The 17,241-nt window shown below is 48.5% G+C and overlaps 9 protein-coding genes across 9 annotated transcripts; 5 read left to right on the top strand and 4 right to left on the bottom strand.

The window, feature by feature from the left end:
- Positions 1 to 117: 117 nt before the first annotated feature.
- N7455_009029 (enoyl-CoA hydratase/isomerase family protein) lies at positions 118 to 1,028 on the top strand (the record flags this gene model as incomplete). The annotated part of the gene is made up of 2 exons (XM_040958734.1): positions 118 to 434; positions 527 to 1,028. The coding sequence occupies 2 exons, from the start codon at positions 118 to 120 to the stop codon at positions 1,026 to 1,028; spliced, it is 819 nt and encodes a 272-aa protein (XP_040810781.1).
- A 437-nt stretch (positions 1,029 to 1,465) lies between these two features.
- On the bottom strand, positions 1,466 to 2,299 carry N7455_009028 (uncharacterized protein; the record flags this gene model as incomplete). The annotated part of the gene is made up of 2 exons (XM_040958715.1): positions 1,466 to 1,776; positions 1,828 to 2,299. The coding sequence occupies 2 exons, from the start codon at positions 2,297 to 2,299 to the stop codon at positions 1,466 to 1,468; spliced, it is 783 nt and encodes a 260-aa protein (XP_040810797.1).
- Positions 2,300 to 3,599: 1,300 nt separating this feature from the next.
- Positions 3,600 to 4,092, top strand: N7455_009027 (uncharacterized protein; the record flags this gene model as incomplete). Its single annotated transcript, XM_040958771.1, has 2 exons — positions 3,600 to 3,824; positions 3,883 to 4,092. The coding sequence occupies 2 exons, from the start codon at positions 3,600 to 3,602 to the stop codon at positions 4,090 to 4,092; spliced, it is 435 nt and encodes a 144-aa protein (XP_040810755.1).
- Positions 4,093 to 5,487: 1,395 nt separating this feature from the next.
- Positions 5,488 to 6,087, top strand: N7455_009026 (DUF4291 domain-containing protein; the record flags this gene model as incomplete). The annotated part of the gene is made up of 1 exon (XM_040958738.1): positions 5,488 to 6,087. One exon carries the CDS (start codon positions 5,488 to 5,490, stop codon positions 6,085 to 6,087), a length of 600 nt encoding a protein of 199 aa, XP_040810864.1.
- Positions 6,088 to 7,034: 947 nt separating this feature from the next.
- Positions 7,035 to 7,628, bottom strand: N7455_009025 (uncharacterized protein; the record flags this gene model as incomplete). The annotated part of the gene is made up of 1 exon (XM_040958797.1): positions 7,035 to 7,628. The coding sequence occupies one exon, from the start codon at positions 7,626 to 7,628 to the stop codon at positions 7,035 to 7,037; it is 594 nt and encodes a 197-aa protein (XP_040810763.1).
- A 1,093-nt stretch (positions 7,629 to 8,721) lies between these two features.
- On the bottom strand, positions 8,722 to 9,360 carry N7455_009024 (uncharacterized protein; the record flags this gene model as incomplete). Its single annotated transcript, XM_040958784.2, has 1 exon — positions 8,722 to 9,360. One exon carries the CDS (start codon positions 9,358 to 9,360, stop codon positions 8,722 to 8,724), a length of 639 nt encoding a protein of 212 aa, XP_040810832.2.
- Positions 9,361 to 10,123: 763 nt separating this feature from the next.
- Positions 10,124 to 12,172, top strand: N7455_009023 (uncharacterized protein; the record flags this gene model as incomplete). The annotated part of the gene is made up of 1 exon (XM_040958699.1): positions 10,124 to 12,172. The coding sequence occupies one exon, from the start codon at positions 10,124 to 10,126 to the stop codon at positions 12,170 to 12,172; it is 2,049 nt and encodes a 682-aa protein (XP_040810749.1).
- Positions 12,173 to 13,615: 1,443 nt separating this feature from the next.
- Positions 13,616 to 14,392, bottom strand: N7455_009022 (uncharacterized protein; the record flags this gene model as incomplete). The annotated part of the gene is made up of 1 exon (XM_040958690.1): positions 13,616 to 14,392. The coding sequence occupies one exon, from the start codon at positions 14,390 to 14,392 to the stop codon at positions 13,616 to 13,618; it is 777 nt and encodes a 258-aa protein (XP_040810790.1).
- Positions 14,393 to 14,930: 538 nt separating this feature from the next.
- On the top strand, positions 14,931 to 16,965 carry N7455_009021 (oxidative DNA demethylase; the record flags this gene model as incomplete). The annotated part of the gene is made up of 2 exons (XM_040958757.1): positions 14,931 to 15,094; positions 15,153 to 16,965. The coding sequence occupies 2 exons, from the start codon at positions 14,931 to 14,933 to the stop codon at positions 16,963 to 16,965; spliced, it is 1,977 nt and encodes a 658-aa protein (XP_040810766.1).
- Between the last annotated feature and the right edge of the window lie 276 nt (positions 16,966 to 17,241).

Raw genomic sequence — 17,241 nt, 5'->3', positions numbered from 1 at the left:
ATCGGCGGCAGCATGTGATGGCGCCGAGGTCTGATTAGTATTCAAATACCCGAGTATATTTGAACGTAGTTATCGTGTTTTCTCCACAATTTTCTTATTCCAAACATTATTCCCATCATGACGACTCTTTTCACCGTACCGATCAGCTCTACCGGAGGCTCGATCATCTGCACAAACCCTAGTACAGCAAAAGAGCATGAAACCATCTATGTGCTCACCTTTACTTCACCCCCGGACAACCGACTGACACCTATTTTCATTGATGCTCTCCTGCTCGCCTTGGACATTATCGAGCACCGTTACCCCAAGGGTGTCGTAGTGACTACTAGTGGAATTGTTAAGTTCTACAGCAATGGGCTTGATCTCGATCTTGTCGGGAAAACCGAAGGATTCCTCGAGAACTGGCTCTGGCGCTTGTTCCGACGACTTTTGACGTATGTTTTCATCTCAAATTCTCAGTTTGAGGATACAGTCCAGTCACGCATAATTTTCAAAAAGGGGAAAAAGAAATACTGACCCGCTCCAGATACCCCATGCCAACCGTGTGTCTACTAAATGGACACGCATTTGCCGGTGGCTTCATGTTGGCCATGTACCATGACTACCGGATTATGAACCCGGACCGTGGTTTCCTCTGTGTCAATGAGCTAGAATTCGGCGTCCCGCTTCAAACGCCCATGATGGCTATCTTCCGCGAGAAGCTGACGCCAGTCATTTTCCGAAGTGTGGTTCTAGAAGCTCATCGCTTTGGTGGACGCAATGCCCTCCAGGCTGGTATTGTTGATGCCGTTGGTGGAGCCGAGGAAGCGCTTGCGCTTATCCAGACCCGCAAGCTTCAGACGAAAGCCGCGACGGGTATCTATGGTACCATGAAAGAGGAGATGTATTCTCGGGTTTTGAGCGGATTGGATGATCATGCTGGAAACTTGCAGTGGCGGGAGAAGGTTGAAGATAAGAACAACGTTGTTCGGGAAAGAGGGTTGGAGACTGTACAACAGTTTGAGAAGAATGGGAAAGCGAAGCTTTGAATGGGTGGAACGTAGAAGGTCTCGGATTCTTTTGTTGATATCATATTGAAGTGTGTACATATAACTACCCTTGGTTCAATCATTTAGACCAATGACTCGGCCTCTTGTGTCGGTCGATGTGTTTGAATTAAAGAAGGAATACTGTTATGGCATCTACTACTTGTAGGGCCGGAAAGTGAGGAGGGAGTGAGTTGATTCCTACAGAGGCACGATTTGCCGACTATCTACCTATGGAGAGGTTGATGCTTAAGCCGCCACAACACACCCCCTCAGACACAAGCCCGAATCCTCCAATTCTCTTCAATTCCGATTCCCATAGTAAAATGTCATGTTTTTGTCATGTTTTCTTCATCACAGTTGTCGCTATGGGGGTCAAATTGTTTCCCAACTGCTTTGCAACTGCTTTGCAACTGATTTTCATCCTGCACTCTTCGCCATCATTTTGTCGCGCAATTTTTCAAATAGTTCTCCCAAACGGCTTTTTCAATGATTTCCCGATAGTAAGCACGCACATCGTCGGTTGTCAACTTGCTTCCAGGATCTGGGTTCCGTCCCAATTTGTTGTTTTTCATGTTGATGAAGCTCTCCCGCTCAGGGATTTTGGAGAGATCGAGGGCGATGATTACCATCATGTGGTATGGCACCACATGGCCATTGAGATCTCTTGCCGTCTTGAAACGGGTTTGCACCCCGGTGATAAACTCTTCAATTGTGTTAAGCTCGCTTCGCCGAGTTCCGAAGAATTTTTCTATTGCTATGGTGATAGCAATGTGCCCTTCACCTTTGAACTAGCGCTTACGTTCGTGCATGAATTTGTAGGCCCATCTGATATTGCCACTTCGTAGGTTGATTTCTCTGTTCACAGCTGGGTCCAATCCATATGATAGCCAGCTACAGGCCCTCTCTGACAGTGTGATCCATCGCTCGACATTTCGTGTATTTCGGTATGGACTAAGGATTTTGTCGTCAATCAGGTTGCGAAGTCTCAATGATTTCAGTTGGTTAACAACCATTGCCTCCCATGCATCGTAGTCATCTCGGTGGCTCAATGGAGGCGTGATTGGGAAAAGTTTAATTGTTTTAGGATCAGGCAATTGATACGCTTGATCCGGAGCTTTGTGTTGGAGTTCGTCAACTGCGTCCCAGTTCCTGTCAGCTGGGGCCCCCGGACCATACAACGGAACAGTAGTTGGAACAGTAGCTGGACCGGGAGTTGGGCCGGCAGCTGGGGCAGCAGTAGTGTTGTTCGTGGTGTTAGCGTTGTCCGTCATCTTCATCGATGTCCCCGGTACTCGTTAGTTGATTTGATGATTGATCTGGTCTTCTGTAAACCAAGATCGATGATTGGATGATAAATAAGGTTCTTGTCCCACAGTGGGGCGAACATGTGCTTTTTGCGTGACCCCACAAGTGGGCGGTCCACCAATGAAAAATCCGTTCCGTGACTCTCTCTGCACGGTACAGATGTAAATGAATGTTTAGATGAATTGCCTCCTAAGATGAAAGAGATGAAGAAATGCTCGAAGAGCGAAGGCTCATAACTTGTTGTGGCATCTACTGATTGTAGGGCCGGAAAGTGAGGAGAGAGTTGATTGCTACAGAACTGCTGATCCATGAAGATGTTGATTCCTGAAGCACCAACCTTGCGGCCTAAAGCTGCCACAACAACAACTTCCATATTCATATATCACTCCGTATGTAATATGGCCTTTTGGTGGATTTGGACCGCGCTCAAGGGTTCCTAATTAGGTACAAACTGTACATGGACAACTAGAAGTTGATAGAAAAAAACGGATGTACTCGGGCTCATCTGGAAGATTTCGTCTTATCGTGACCTATGGCTAAACTATGACCATTGTGTAGATATATCCCAGGACAATGCTATTACTCTGAACTGCAGATTTTCACAGACAAGGCAGCCCACATTGCTCTTTTATAATCGCTTCATAATACCTTGATATTTCGTTCACTAGACCTTGAATCCTCCATTTTTTTTCCTCACTAAACGGTCCGCTTTTTTGCTATCATAATACAATATCAATCAGAAAAAGAACTGGTTATGGTTTCCTTCTAAAATTATATTCCAATTTAGGGTGCCCATCAGAGTGTCTATAGATATGGCCATCACTCCTTCCACTTCTATTTGGGAGGAATCGATTGGTATTATGTCAATTGAAAATGCGATTGACGCAGCCAGCATCAACAGGTTGTCAACCTTAATATGGCACCTCTTTTAGACTTTTCTCACTTTTTCATCACATCTCAATTCCTCAAATTTGGCTTGTCAAAATGTTTGAGACCATACCAACAATTACTTGACATTTTCATCTCTTTTAAATATCTGGCTCTTCTTCCAGGAAGTCAACTTGGGAGCAAATGTCTTTAGCCCTGCCAGAATTAAGATCTCTCACTTTCTCATTTGGCTGAGCTCCCTTCTATTCCTCATCTCCAACTTATCGCTGTCTCTGGTGAGTATCCTTCCTTTCCTACCTTTTATCTTCGCCTTCATTCATCCTCACCTTCATCCATCTAAGCTAACACCATAAAGTCACCCCACCAAGACTTACAAGAATGAAGGAACACCACCGTATACCACTCTCCCTTAAGGAGATTATGACCCTTCAGCATTCTGAGGGTCTTACCGAGTATGAGGCCTGGAGGCAGGTGGTGATCTACTACAACCAGGAGCGTGGTGGGCACGCAGATGCCACCACCCTGGCCAGCACCAGCGATGAGATCCCCCTCGGGGAGAGCGTCTTGACCTCAAAGACCGCTCCTGCATCCAGTACCCCTGCTGTAAGATATTTATTCGAGCTCATATCTCCGCGGTCTTTTACTGACTTGGGTAACCTAGACCCACATCCGTCAGCCCCCTGTTAACGCGGCTGGCGAAAGCCATATCCTCTCCGCATGCAAGCCTAATGAATACATTTCTCAGCAATTGGTTAGGGAGAACACTGAGCGTCTTATCGCCTCTGGTGTTGCTACCAAGCCGTGCGTCGACAGCACCTTGGATGCCTCCCTCTTCGAGCCCACCGAGACCACCGACACACGCCAGGACTAGACCGTCTAAGACCGTACCCAGGAGGCCCATGTGCGATACTGGGCAGCAATTGGAGGAGTTGACAAGGACATTGAAAAGCGTCTTTAGAAGCCGTGAATGCACAACGGCTTTGTTTTGGCTTTGGCTTTTCTTCGCATGGGGAAAATCGCGAGAATGCCCCTGAATGAGGACTAGCCGTATGGTACTGGTTAAATCTTCTCTTTTTTTATTCATGAAGTTGGTTAAAATCACCATCTGATTTAGTACTTTTCAGATTCCCGACAATGGTATTTTGATTGGAAGCCATTCCTGATAGTAGACGGCTTTCTTCGACAAATTATGGGCGTCTCTATATGTCGCAAGTGATTGTTCTTATTTCTGTAGACCCTATACAGAGCTCGCCATCAGTCTCGGTGGTGACGCCATCACTTCTTTGATTTAAGCTTTTATAGTTCCACGTGGGGCGGGTATACACCTGGGCAGATGGAGACCCACACCATAAACGACCTCAATTACCTAGGTAATCGGCGTTTCGTAACATAACGAATTGTCTGGTCACCAAGTACAAATCCTTCTACTCTTATTTATGCAACCAATAGCGCCAAAAGCGTGGTTGAAGATGCATTGTTTGGTCAACTCCTAGGTAATCCTTGCATTTCATCTTCTGCGCGAGCAGCTGAGGATCTCCAGGCAACAGGGGCTCGATTGGAATCGAAGGAACTGGTCACTAAACGAGCAAGAAAGACAACGGGTTGCGGACAAAATTAACTATCGTCCGCAGATCTTCCTCCCGCTCATGTTACCATTGGCCAAATATGCTGGTACGTACACTCATGCAGGCCACAAGGATATCACCGTAGACTTGGATAGCGAAGGTATTCTTCGCGCCGGAAGGACATGACTTGGCCAGAAACTATCAGGTTCCAGAATGTCACTGGGGATCATTTCCTGATGCCTTTTGCCCCGAGGTCTACGATGTTGAGTTTCGCATTAGCATTGAAGGAAAGCCCTGAACCCTAGGTATTGCCTGGGAGAGAGCAATGGGAGGTGAAAAGGTTTGGTTTGAAAGTATTTAGGTCTATACGATTCCTTCAGAACCTCAAATGTCCTTCTTCGTGATTGACACAACAAGCCTGACTCGTGTATTGCGGGGTCCCGATTAGGTTTGGTGTGGACTTGATTTTATGAGTCACTATGGAGACTATATAGTTAGATACCTACATATATATAGGTACTTATTTATTTGTTTCAAATGAATGGTATTCTATACACACTTCAAGGTCCAAGTCCTATTTCTTACGCTTACTACAAGATCTCCCTAGATCATCGCATAATTCCTATACCCTGTACATGAATATTCTCTACCCACCTCCATTTTGAACCTCCACAGCTCTTCAACATCCAACACATCCAACAATGGCCTCAAATACCTACAGATCCATCCGAGCCAAACAAACCCCAAGTACAATCACAGTGTACCAAGCCTATTCCCCCGAAATAGCCGAACCAGCACTCAAAGCCCAAAAGTTCGTCCCTCCATTTTCACGCGAGAGAATGACCTGGATCAAGCCCTCTTTCCTATGGATGGCATACCGATCAGGTTGGGCAAAAAAGTCCCGACAGGAGCGTGTCCTGGCAATAGAGATTACCCGCGAGGGATTCGAGTGGGCATTGCGCCATTCCTGTTTGAGTCACTATACGCCTGACGAGGAGATAAGCCAGCAGGAGTGGCAGAAGACACTTCGTGCTAGTCCAGTGCGCGTTCAGTGGGATCCCGAGCGGGATATTTCAATGCGGTCTTTGAGTTATCGAAGTATTCAAATTGGGTTGAGTGGGGAGGCTGTTGGGAGATATATTGATGAGTGGATTGTCTCGGTTACTGATGTGACTGCTACTATGAGGATGATCGATGGATATCTTAAGATTGGAGATGTGCAATCGGCCAAGGGTTGTTTGCCTGAGGAGACTCCGTTTATTTTACCTGAAGATTTGCAGGAGTATCTTAAGATGAAATAAATCACAGTTTTCTTTATTCCCTTTTTCTCTATCAACCGACTGAGACTTAATATCTTGTCCTATGTTCTATGTCCTATTCATACGTGGAGAAAAACGTCTCTGTCCTAGATCATATGTCTAGGGACTTCGGCCAGGACGTCTACGGCAGTGTCTACAGCAGTGAGGAGACGGAGACAGGCATCGCGCGAGCTAGCATCACAAAAATCCAAAGTGATTGAGGTTTTTTCCTGTCAATTGATCTGGGCTCACGGCCAAGGGTCTGAACTCTGTCGATGCGTAGAACAAAGGCACTATACTCGGCTAGTAGGAGACCGGCAAATGGACCTTTTGGGATCTGTTAGTGAGACATCGCAAGGTTCAATATAGTACATATCTGAAGCTAAGCCAAGTAGTTCAATAACCGTGATACCCTTTAATGGCACCATTTCGGGTCGAGTAATGGGGGTTGAAGTGGTATTTAAGTTCCCCGCCGCCACGGTCCATGTAATATTATGACGATTGCGGAGTGCCGGGGCATGTGGGCAATCACTGTTATCAATCACACTCGCCCTTAATATTTTGGTGTTGATATTGATGTATACAGGAGCAAAGCAAGGAAATCAAGCTAGAAGTTATCTTGATTTTGACTATCTGGTATCTGTCGGAAGCGTTCCTTCCAGGGTACAGACCCCCGCAGTCTAGCTAGCTTCCCGTCTCTCGTCTCCTCCCCCAATCCCCGGTTTCCAATCTCGAGCAAAATAGGATTACCACTTCATATTGATACCTTTTTTATTTCTTTCGAATGTTCCTCGTGTATCAATTGCAGCTTGCACCCAGCATCAGCTATTTGTTGTTTGACAAAAGTTTCCATTGAACAAGACTTGACTCACAATATAGTTCCATCTCGGGCTATTCACTCCCTCGCCCTCCCAGACAACAGAGAAACCCAAGACAAGCACTTCAAGCGCTTAAAAGCTGGGGGGGCAATTGACTTCCTCAAAGTCGAGGAGAACTCCCTCCTGACTATTAAATTGAGTATAGATGAAATCCAAACCCGGAAAGATGTGAAGCCCTGTCGTGGGTGGCATGGTAGAATCATGCGCGTAGAGACGAATGGCGCTGTCTGAGTACGAGGCCCGCTCATTCGCACCTCTGAAAACCACAAAGTTCTGACCGCCCGAAAACGCAGGGCACAAAGTGCTACCCTTGAAAGCCGCAATAAACGCGCCACCATTGCTGACCCCGCTGCCCTGGGTGTCGTATAGGTACCACTCATGGCCTGCTTGTACGACCTCGCTTGGATTGTTGCTTGTACACATGTACATGTTCGCACAGACTTTCAAGACGGCTGCGTTGGCACGCCTGCCAAACTTGAGGTTTCCAAAACCCGTCGCGTCGTGGCCGATGTATTCGTGATTGTGGTTCACAAGGTGATAGCATTTCCCATAGCTGATGGGGAGGCTGTACTCGGGGTTCACGGCACCGGGGCTATCTTCCTCGGCATGAGCAACGCCGCTCAGGGTGAGGGCAAAGAAAGCAGCCACGACACTTTTGAGGTGCATTGTAAGAAGAAGTAATTCGGTATACTAGTATGGATCGGCTTGGGTTCGACCACCACGCCTTTAAATAACCTGAGATAGCCCAGCTTTAGCCGCGTCAACAGGATCATGCGCTTCTGAGTTTGGAGGTAATGTAACATGCGAAAGAAGAAGAAACTTACAGTGGTCTCGATTTCTCTCATCCGAGCATGTCAATGATTCAATGACCATCTTAGCTGAACCCAGAGTACGCTTTCAACCAACACAAGTTAACGGAGCTAATCTCCTGGAGGCAAGGTAACGCCAGTCGGTGATCCTTAACCATGGCTATTGACTCTTGAGACATGATAGTCTTAGGGACAGTAACATTGGGAGTGGCAATGACACCTCAATCAGCCCGTTTCAGGATGAGACCTAATATCATCATGCTCCACAACTCAAGGTATAGTCTTCCTGTCAGGAAGTTGGTACGAGTGAATGATACACTGTCAGGGTTGGGACCGTTGGCGAGCATGGAATTGGAGGGGTCTGGGCTCCAACTGGGATGATGCGCTGATGCATGATGGGCCAATACAAATTTCAAAAGTCTTATCGAGCAGCAAAAGTCCGTTGATCATAGATGAAAGTGGAGTCCAACAGATTTTCCATGCCCTGCAACAAATGTTGGAATGCAGAATCCACCACTGTGGAAATAAATCAAGATGATAATGTAGCACAACATTCCACATGGAAATTACTACATACTGCTCAGTGTATGACTCGCGGGATACTATACCCTTAGGATTTTGCAGGTAGATCAGATATGTATGTATGCCAAAGTAATGGACTTATCCAAATTTCCTCAGCCCAAGGTGACATCCTTCGGATTATAAAAAAGAAGAAGACTTATTCGAAACCCATTACAGGACTATTCACAGTAACCTCATACTCTCAATGGGTTTTAAACCCAGGATTTCATTCAGATCCCCTACTATCGTGCGAAGGACTTGATCAGTCTGACGAGGCGTAGACTTAAATCACATACGGTAGTTGGTGGTTGGACCAGCAGGTATGCCCAACTAGTCGGTAGCCTCGGATCCACATCAAAAGAACGCATTCAGAACCACCTCGGATTACCCTAATGGCAATTTTCACACGTAACCGTTCCAACATCGTTGCACCGCGGGCGACGGATATCGCCTTTGAACAAGTTGCGGCAGTGGCAACCCTCCATCCTATACCCATCTGCACAATCAGCGCCACTGCGGTATTGCTCTCGTTCATTCCAGCACCATGGGGTACCAGTTGCGCAAAAGCGGGTGGGCTCTGGCGACGGAATCGGCGAAGGGAGAGGCGTAATGCGAGAGTCGGCGCAGTCGGTTGTGGAGATCACAGTAACAGTGGAAATTGAAGGGTCTTCTCTCTTGGTAATTGTGACTGGCTGTATAGTGGTGGTAGCGGTGATTGTCACAGTCTTGGTGACGGCATGGATCTGGCTGGCTGGACACCGAATGTCGATCCCGAACTCGTAGTGACCGTCTTCAGGGTGGCTTTGGAATTCCAGCACAAAATTGCCGCTGCCTTTTGGTCTGGTGCGATTGTAATATGCCGGTACATTTCCAGCACCGCAGGAGATCTTCCCGTCGGTAGCTTTCGCGTGGGTGTCTGCTTCCATGCAGATAGCGAATAAATCACCCCGCTGAACTGGGACTGAGGCAAGAATTGGCTCTGCTGGGAGCAAAAGGAGGAGTGCAACATATCTAACTCTGGCCCACATACTGATTTCGAAAATTACCAACGCACAGGAATGAAGGATAGCTCCCAAGGTCGTACTAAGTGCTAGGAATACGCATCTTTATATTAGCGGACCCAGAGAGCCTCATGTTGACCTTCCAATTGCCTACCCGGTTGATTCGAGTAATACATTCGGCATGGTGTGGCCAATTCTTTGTGGGCCAGGGAGTTGCATCAATGAAGCACCGACTATCACTTCTGTCATAACCACTTTGAGACTTATATTCGAGGAATCACTTTCTGAAGTCAATGACAGCTATGTTGCACACTACACCGTATTCCGTAATCTAGCGAGAATTCTGAGAGAATACTCGGAGACAAACCTTGGATATCCAATAAATCTTCTGAGTAACGGTGCCATCGAACTCGGCACCGGCTACTGACGTGGAGCTAAGTTTTTGCTTTAACGATTTTGAAATGGCCAAACTACCCAGCGCTATCGAAGGCTGAACGCATCGATCATGTAGAGAGCAGCATCATCGACTACCACAAGTTGCAACTACGAATAATCCTCGAGCCCATATTTCCGTGAGCAGATCTCACGAGGCTCTTAGGTACCTGCTGAAACGGTAGCAATAGCTCAACATGTAATGGACGGGTAACCCGATCATACTCAAGGCCCACTTACAACTCACTGTAATGATTGATCTGGGTATAAAGCAGTACTTTTCAGACCACAATGTTCAATTTTGTCCAAACCAATTCTCATTCTCCATTTCACGTCCATCACAGGTTCTCAAGTGATGATGTGGACCAAACCCGGGGCTCTGGCAGTGATTCTGGCAACCGCATTCACAGTTGCACAGCGGTGCTCTATCTCACCCCCTTGTCAGGACCCGCAGAAATGGGGAATTGATCATATTAAGCCTCTCAAAGACGCGGAGTCAGGAAAGACCGGCTGTTGCCCTGATGGAACAGAGTTTGATGGCATAACCTGCGTCTTGTCTGCTCCTAAGTGTCCGGAAAACACAGTTCGTGACCATGACCGTTGTATCTCGCGGGTGAAACCTTTCTGTGCCGGCGGACTGGAGTATCACAACGGTTTCTGCGTCACAACCGAGCCTCCAGTCTGCGATGGTGGTACTGTACTACAGGGTGATCACTGTGTGACTGGAAAGGGGGCTGTGTGTCCGGATGACTTGATCAAGAAAGGCAATGTCTGCGTGTCGTCCAAGGCCCCCATATGCCGACCCAATGAACATTACAATCATCAGGGGCACTGCGTCAGTAACCAGTCTCCTGAATGCCACGGATCTGCCAGGTTCGAGAACGGCATTTGCATCGACTCGGAACCTCCTGTGTGCGGCGATGGAGCAGAACTTGACAAAGCAATCAACAAATGTCGCTCGACATCCAAGCCAAACTGTCCAATTGGGAGCACCCCAAAGAATGGTCAATGTATCGCTGAGGTTGGTCCTGTATGTGACGGCAGCAAGTACAATACAGAGACCGGTTCCTGCGAGCACATCGTTCAAGTACCCGATTGTCCTGACTTCTCTCAACTGAAAGGTGACAAATGTGTCTACAATGACGGACCCGTGTGCCCACAGAAAGACCTTGAGTACTCTTTCAACCCATCTGACCGTACCGTTCGATGCTGTCCCAGGGGGATGAGTTGGAATGGCCGTGTTTGCCGGAACCGCCCCGTCGACAATACCTGCCCCGATGGACAACCTCCAGTCAAAGGTTGGTGTGACACCCATATCACACCGGAGCCTGAGTGTCCCGTTGGATTTACCTTGCAGAACAACCGGTGTGTTTGGCGATCGAAGCCGAAGTGTGCCGAGGGTTCCTATAGTGATGGAAAATGTGTCACTACAACAACCCCTAAGTGTCCGATTCGCTTTGTGCCTGTTGGAAATGAGTGTGTGTTCAAGGAAGAGGCCAAGTGCCCGCCAAACACCAGACTGGAAGGGGATATTTGCTTGAGCAACATTCCTCCAACATGCCGACGCGGTAGGTGGCAAGAACCTCACTGCGTGGTCGACGATGACACTCCGGATTGTCGTGATGGGGTTCGGAATGGCAACGATTGCATGACTACCACCACGCCCGTCTGTCATCCTGGTACACACCTCAGTGGCGACGTCTGTGTTTCGAATAAGCCTCCAACATGTGAAGGGCCAGCGGTTCTCGATAAGAATGGGAATTGCATCACTACCATCCACCCGCGATGCTCAAATGGCAAGCTCAAGGATGGCAAATGTGTCACAGCCGATATTCCAAATTGCGATGATGGTTCACACCTCGTCAATGGCAAGTGCGAGTCCCTTATCCGTCCGAATTGCGAGACAGGATTCATATTAAGGAACGGACGATGCATCCGCACCAGCGAGCGTCAGGACTGCAAGGCCGGATACACTTTCAAGAATGGCGAGTGTGTTTCCTTGACTGAACCTGACTGTCCGGATGGCATGATTCTCAATGGGGACAGTTGCGTTTCGAAAGAACATCCAGCCTGCCCCCCTGGAACACGCTTGGAAGGAGATGATTGTGTGTCTAACTCTTCTCCCCAATGCCCCGATGGATTGCGTCTCCACAATAACCGGTGCATTTCGACCAGAACGCCCTCTTGTCCCGATGGCACCAGACTCGAGCGTAGCACTCGTGAATGTGTTTCGGTGGAGAAACCCAAGTGCGGTGATGGCCAGGTCTACAAGAATGGTAGCTGTGTGCTGGGAAGTGGCAAGTGTGTGGAGTATCAGTTCTGTCCCACAGGGGCCCCGATCACTGATGGTTTTGACTCTGACTTCACTGGCAACTCTGACTCTGGGTTCATCAACCTGCAAGAGTAGTGGACTTGCCACAGCTGAATTGTGGATACTTTCATTCCTCGAACGGAAGATCGCGATAGGCGCTCGCCTTGGAATGCTGGCAAACCTTAAAAAGGTATGCAAGTTGGGTCTAAACCAATCACTTGTGCGTCGGCCCGAGGCGGAAGTCAAATGCCACGTCTCCAGGGCTGGCTGATTCAACCTCAAGTTTCAATGCCAGCTTGTTTCCACAGGTTAAGGATCACATCTATGGATCATTTGGTTGAAGTTCTCATTGGCAGTATGATTGCATTTTTTATGTACAATTTATGTAGTTTATTGCGAGGACAGGAGGAAACAAAATATATGGACGTTACCAATGCATGGAATGTAATAGCAAAAGAAACTGACAGAGACATCTGATAGGGATAGCATTAGGAAATAGAGGAAGCCCTCCATTTTCTCCCGTCCCCTATAAATAGACCTCCGCAAAACTCACAATGCGAACCTTTTGAACAAGTAGCCACCTTACTTTGTAGTTATGTTTAGATCCCGTTTCTAGCCCTTATATCGGGGTAATATTTTATTATTTTGATTAACATGTAATTAACAATTAGTTAAATTTATATAATACGTTTAAACACGCAACAAAACGCGTTCTTTAGATAAGTTTTAAATTATAGACGTTCACTTAGCGAGAAAGTAGTAGTACTCCTGTATACATCCTCAATATATATCTATCAATATTAGCCTTTTTCTCCCCGCAATATCTCGACCTCTACTAGTTAGATTTTTTTTAAATTAAAAAATATACTTATATAACCATAATAACTCTATATTCCAAATTTGAACTCCGAACAATCAGTAGAAGGCTAGAATATAACTAGCGATTACAAGACGTCGCTTTATAAGCGCCAAGATCCCCTTAATAGGCTATTATAGGCCCTTATCGATAGTCCATCATAGCCCATAGCCCACTGCTGGTTGCCCAGGTGGGCCCTAGGTCCCGGACATTTATATTATATTAGTCATCTTACACGTGACTGGTATGATCTCTTCACGCGCTGATATCTACTCTGAGAGCGAGCTCCCTTATTAAAACGGCAGCCCAAATAGGAAAACCCCACCCGCCAGGGAAAATCCGGTATATATACTCCGTACTCCGTAGGTAAATATATATATTGACATTTTTGTTCCAAGGGACTTCGCACCAGTGTCTAGAAATGGAGTCTCGGTTCTTGGCCACTGGTGGACAAGGGACGAGTCAGACCAAAATTTCGAACCTTGAATGTATGGATAAGTGAGGAATCTTTCCTCTCTCTATCTTTTTATATCCAGTATAGTGTGTAAAACACAGCGGCAACCCACCCAAGAAACCATGCAATAGTCAATGAAACACACAAGTCCAGCTCTGTTCGTAAGTTGTAAAGTACATAACTTCGTAAAAGTCCATAATCCCATAATCATCAAATCCACTTTACAGGCTCAAGTCTTTTTTGCCTTGCTGGGACGACCGAGTCTCGGCGGTCCTTCTAACTGATCTACCAACGGCCGATAGGGCGACGCTAAAACATGCTCCGGCGCGCGCGTTCGTCTCGGTTCCCCGGAGCTTGGGCGATGTAATTGCTCCTCGTGCATGCGATCAAGCGGTTCTCCAACAACCTGATACTTGGCCCAGTTGATTGGGGGCATACGGACGATATTCTGCGGAACGGGGATATGGCCGAAATTCGAGACCGGTGACCCGTCTGGATTCGTGGGTTTTGAACCTTCTTCGTCCTCATCGTCGTCCCTTGCGTCATCCTCAGAGAACTGGATCACAGCACCGTGGTCTTCGGTCTTCAACCGACCTGCTGCCAGCTCACGCGCAAACCCCTCCGGATCAGCAGCGGCAGCCTCTTTCATGCGATCTAATGCCTGGATATCGCGCAAACTTTGCTGCTTCTGCATTTGCAGGATCGAGATGGCGGAACGGAGCGCGATGGCATCTGGATTCTCGCTCTCGGAGATAGGGACAGGGGGCGGTCGGGGTTTGAAGACGGGGGGATTGGGCGGAGGAGGCGGGGCATGTGAATAGTTGGCATATGACTGGGGAGGATGGTGTGATGTTGGAGAGGGAGATGCAGGTGGCGGTACGATTGATGGCTCGTTGGAAGGGACTGGTGCGAGATGAGCAAATACAGGCGTCACCGGGGAATAAGGCGGACGAGGTGGAGTTCCCGGCTGATCTGGGATCGGGGCTTCAGGCCCTTGTTGCTGCATGATGAGATTTGACAGAGTGGAAGAGGATCAAGCAAGTTCCTAAGTGGGGGGACAATCGAGGTCTTTCCGGTGATAAGGCGGGATATGCGGGTTATGACGACAGCGGTGCCTGGATTTGCCGCAATCACATGTGCAACGTGCGATGGCTTCAAAACAAAGACTGGCGCTGATACTGAAGGAACTTTTGCTATTTCAGATTTTGAAGATAAACAAAATATGTGCAGGAATTAGTTTGCCTTCGGATAGGGATGGGCGTATCGGCTATGCGCCACTGATCTACGAAGAGAGGCAGCCCTCCTATAATTCAGGTGTTGGACACGTAACATTGATTGGAATCTAAACTAAATTTAGACTATATATATAAGATCTGTATAACAATAGATTGAACCTTAGACGAACTGTGATCTTCTCTCTCAGAGCTGGAGATGTAACACGAACACAGTTGACCGCCTCATCGTGCGCTCTCACCGCCCGGAAAAATCTATGAAACATCAGACCACTCGCTGGTGAAGCTCCCATTCCTCTACAAACCTCAAAAATGAAGCGCAAGACAGACGCAAGGGCCTCCCTCGATGGCAATGCCATGCCCCAGTCCAAGAAACGGGCTCTCTCCAGCGAGGAGGCTGCTGCCCGCTTCCGCGACGGCTTGTTCGACACCGCGGAGCAGCAGAAGTACACCAGCGAATACGCCAAGTCTTCACCGTATGTATACACTGGAAAATAATCCAATGACAAAAGACTGACATGTCTGAATCTCTAGCTACCTCCACGGCGTCATTCACCCTCTGATCGAGCCCACTCTCCTCCGCTCGGTTCGCGATGAGATCGAAACCCAAGTGTCTTTCACCGAGAAGGAAACAGACATCTACAAGATCTTCCAGTCTGGCGATCTCGCCAACCTTGATGGACTGGATGACTCCTCCCTCTCGAAGCTCCCGTCCGTACTGAAGCTGCGTGACGCTATGTACTCAGCACGGTTCCGCGAGTACCTGTCCTCCGTGACTGGCTCCGGCAAGCTGAGCGGTCAGAAGACCGACATGGCCATTAACGTCTACACCGAGGGCTGCCACCTCTTGTGCCACGACGATGTCATCGGCAGCCGTCGCCTCAGCTACATCCTCTACCTGACCGACCCCGACACACCCTGGCAAGCCGAGTGGGGCGGTGCCCTGCGCCTGTTCCCGACAACAACCGAGAAGGACGCCAAAGGCGAGGACGTCAAGATCCCCAGCCCGGATTACAGCCTCTCCATCCCTCCCGCCTTCAACCAGCTGAGCTTCTTCACCGTCCAACCGGGCGAGAGCTTCCACGATGTCGAGGAAGTGTACCACCCACGCGAAGGCGAAGACAAGACCAAGAAGCGCGTGCGCATGGCGATCAGCGGCTGGTTCCACATCCCGCAAGAAGGAGAAGACGGTTACGAGGAAGGACTGGAAGAGAAGCTCGCTGAGCGCAGCAGTCTCGCGCAGTTGCAGGGCCGCGGCGATATTTACGACCTGCCGCAGCCACAGCCGGTGTCCTGGGAAGAGCCCGAAGTCGAAGGCAAGGGCAAGGGGAAAGTAGAAGAGCAGAATGAGGGCGAGTTCACAGAGAGTGACCTAGCCTTCCTCCTTCAGTACATTGCGCCTTCTTACTTGACACCCGATATTGCCGAGGAGATGTCAGACGCGTTCTCAGCCGAGTCCTCGCTCAGCCTTGAACGGTTCTTGAGTGATAAGTTTGGATCGCGCGTTAGCGCGTACATTGAGGAGCAGGAGAGACAGGCTCTTCCGGCTTCTACGGATGAGATCCAGGCACAGCGCGGGTGGACGGTTGCTCGTCCTCCCCACAAGCATCGATACCTGTACCAGCATGCTTCCGGCGAGAAGGATACCGAGAACCCGATTCAGGAGTTGTTGAACGTGCTGTTCCCGTCGCAGCCTTTCCGGAAGTGGCTTGGACTTGTTACTGGTGTGGATCACCTCACGAGCCACAACTTGCTTGCGAGACGGTTCCGTCGCGGTGCGGATTATACTCTTGCTAGTGCGTACGAAGGTGAGGAGCCTCGACTCGAGTTCACGCTCGGTCTTACCCCGAGCACGGGGTGGGAGAAGCAGGAAGAAGAGGAAGATGAAGATGAGGATGAGAACGAGGATGAAGAAGCCAATGGCTCATCTGCCAAGGCATCCAAGCCGAAGGAGAAGACAACCGACGACGCTGTGGAAGGTCCTGCTCTAGGCGGGTACGAGATCTACATGGCTGGCGATGATGATGAAGATGACGACGAGGAGGAGGACGCTGAGAACGCTGACCAAGTCCTGGGTCGGAAGAAGACCAAGGCCGATCCGGCTGTCTACCGGTCTGCGGGTGCCGACGAGGATGATGGTATTCTCTTCAGCACGCAAGCGGGATGGAACCGCCTCAGCATTGTGCTGCGGGATAGCGGCACCCTCAAGTTCGTCAAGTATGTCAGTGCTGCGGCGAAGGGTGATCGGTGGGATATCACTGGTGAGATTGGGGTTGAGTTTGAGGAGGATGATGAAGATGAAGAAGAGGGTGATGAGGGTGAGGATAAGGACGAGGATGAAGAGTAAATCTTAATCATGATGGCAGCATGACTGTGGTGCATAGGTTTCAAAAAAGATTGTAGATATTATATATGGCGCATATACGACTTGAATTGACTTGATGATATATTACTTGCCTCCGAACACCATCTTTGATTCTAAAGAATACTTTATGCCCACAGAGGTTGACATGGGCATGTATATCAGACACTCTGTCTTCGTATGTGCATTGTGGCAATTGGCCTTTCGAACTGGCCATTCCCAATGTGGTCGTCCTTTGTGGCCTCTTCCTCGGAATCGTCG

Source organism: Penicillium solitum (assembly GCF_028829755.1).
Source record: "Penicillium solitum strain IBT 25940 chromosome Unknown utg000005l_segment0_segment0, whole genome shotgun sequence".
In the NCBI taxonomy this organism is placed as follows: domain Eukaryota; kingdom Fungi; phylum Ascomycota; class Eurotiomycetes; order Eurotiales; family Aspergillaceae; genus Penicillium; species Penicillium solitum.
Note: the sequence above shows the minus strand (reverse complement) of the source record. Positions and strands in the feature narration are given on the sequence as shown.